This window comes from Nestor notabilis, unplaced genomic scaffold (assembly GCF_000696875.1).
Source record: "Nestor notabilis isolate BGI_N333 unplaced genomic scaffold, ASM69687v1 scaffold4766, whole genome shotgun sequence".
NCBI lineage: Eukaryota > Metazoa > Chordata > Aves > Psittaciformes > Psittacidae > Nestor > Nestor notabilis.
The window spans coordinates 33,278-35,148 of record NW_009931362.1 but is presented as its reverse complement, the minus strand read 5'-3'; the positions used below and the strand labels follow the sequence as shown (position 1 = coordinate 35,148).

General features: G+C 51.9%; 1 protein-coding gene across 1 annotated transcript in view; it reads right to left on the bottom strand.

Annotated features, from left to right (window-relative positions):
• Positions 1-662: 662 nt before the first annotated feature.
• LOC104406760 (microtubule-actin cross-linking factor 1-like) overlaps positions 663-1,871 on the bottom strand; it is a gene marked incomplete at its 3' end in the record, with an annotated part of 33,114 nt that continues 31,905 nt past the window's right edge. The window contains 1 exon segment of the mRNA XM_010015847.1: positions 663-786. Coding sequence (XP_010014149.1) covers positions 663-786 — 124 coding nt within the window.

The window sequence follows — 1,871 nt, the reverse complement described above, 5'->3', positions numbered from 1 at the left end:
TCCTTCTTATGTTAAGGACACCAGAACTTATCTCCTATGCAATGTGTTTGGGTTTTGTCCCTGCAGTACAAAGATGTAGATGAGCTGGAGAGGCTCTAGAAAAGGGCCACAAAGATGGTCCAAGGGCTGGGAGCCATGTAGGAAAGGCTGAGATAGGTGGGTCTGTTCAGCCTGGAGAAGACTCAGGGGAGAGCCTGTCACCATGTTCCAGTATTTAAATGGTGGCTACAAAGAGGAGAGAGACTCCCTTTTGACAAGGGCTTCCATGGGAAAGACACGGTGTGATGGGCACAAGTTACTCCTGGGGAGATTCTGGTTGGACGCAAGAGGAACGTTTTTCCCAATGAGAACAACCAGCCACTGGAATAATCTCCCCAGGGAATAATCTCCCACTGGGCACTGTTCAGCTGGACAGGGTGCTGGAAATCTAGTCTAGGTCACGCTTTGTCTAGAAAGGTTGGACCAGATGATCCTCGAGGTCCCTTCCAACCTGGGATTCTAGGATCCTATGATCTCCTCTCCCAGGCAGTGGCGCAGTGGTGGGCATCAGCCTCCCCAGCTCACCGCTGGCTCCCTAAATACGAAGTATCTTCTCTGCTAATTTAAGCAACCATATAGGAACAGCAGCAGCAGGAGTTTTGCAGCCTTTGCACCCAACTTACCTGCCCAACTGGTTTTGGCACCTGTAGAGATGGGTGAGGAGCTGTTACTGGTGTCCCCAGCCAGGGAGGTGCGGCTGGAGTGGAAGGTGGGTCGCTTCAGCTTGCTGCCTGCAGAGGGGGTCACCTTGGGAGGAAGCACACACACAACATGTCTTAGATGGCACTTGGGCCATGATGGGCCACGGTCACGCCTGAGGGCAGCACCTCGGCGAGAACTCAACATTTAAGGAACATCCATCTTAATGGTCAAGGAGAACATGAGCTGTCGTTTCAGCAGTGGTTAACACAAAAGAGAAAAACCTGGATCCTGAAAATTTGGAGCTGCAGGCTGAGGCACAGCTATTTGTTGGAAAAAATAATCAAAGCAAAGCTGCAATCCTTCCGGGGGAGGATGGCATCTTCTGGGCTCAAAAGCTCCACAAAAAGAATGTGAAATCTTGCAAAAGTAGGTATTTTAGCACCTAAGCAGCTCAGGACTGTTTGGGAAGGTCAAATATAAGGCAGTGGCTTCAGAAACATACCCCATTGTAGGGATGCTGCATGATGCTGCGAGGTGGAGGGACGCTGCCCCAGTGCCCCAGGCAGGTCCATGCACCCACCAGGGGCAGACAACTCTGGTGAGGCACCAGCGATGGACAAGGGACACAAACCACAGTGGATCCACTTTGGCTCCATCCTGAAACGGTGCTTTTCCTGACCTTTAAGATGTTGCAAACGCAGATGGGAAAGCGGCAAACAGGCAAATCTGCTCCCGCCGCTGCGGAAGGAAGCGAAGGGGAAGGTGCCAGCAGGACAAGGGCACCTGGATCCGTCTGGAAAGGGCAGCTCCAGTTTCTCTACACCAAGCAAAGCTCCAGGTTTGGGGCAGCGCCGCAGGGAAGCGACTGCCCACAGTGTCACAGGATTTGGAGCAGAACCTTTTTTTTCTGCCCAGCTGCATTCCTGGATAGATGTACATCAGTACCAGAGGGCATTTTCCCAATGAGCTTAAAGCACAGCTGGACAGTTTCCCCTTCTTCCCCTGCGATTTCTGGGCAACTTGGAAACCTTGAAATGCCATGAAACTGGAGCTGCAGCAGGGGAGCGAGTGGTGGGAGAGGGGCAGCCGCAATGGGCTGCCTGGGGATTAAAACCTATTAACACGTGATTCCAGAGGTACCATAATCATCACCAGAGACTTCAATTCTCATCCTGGATCCTAGTTTACAA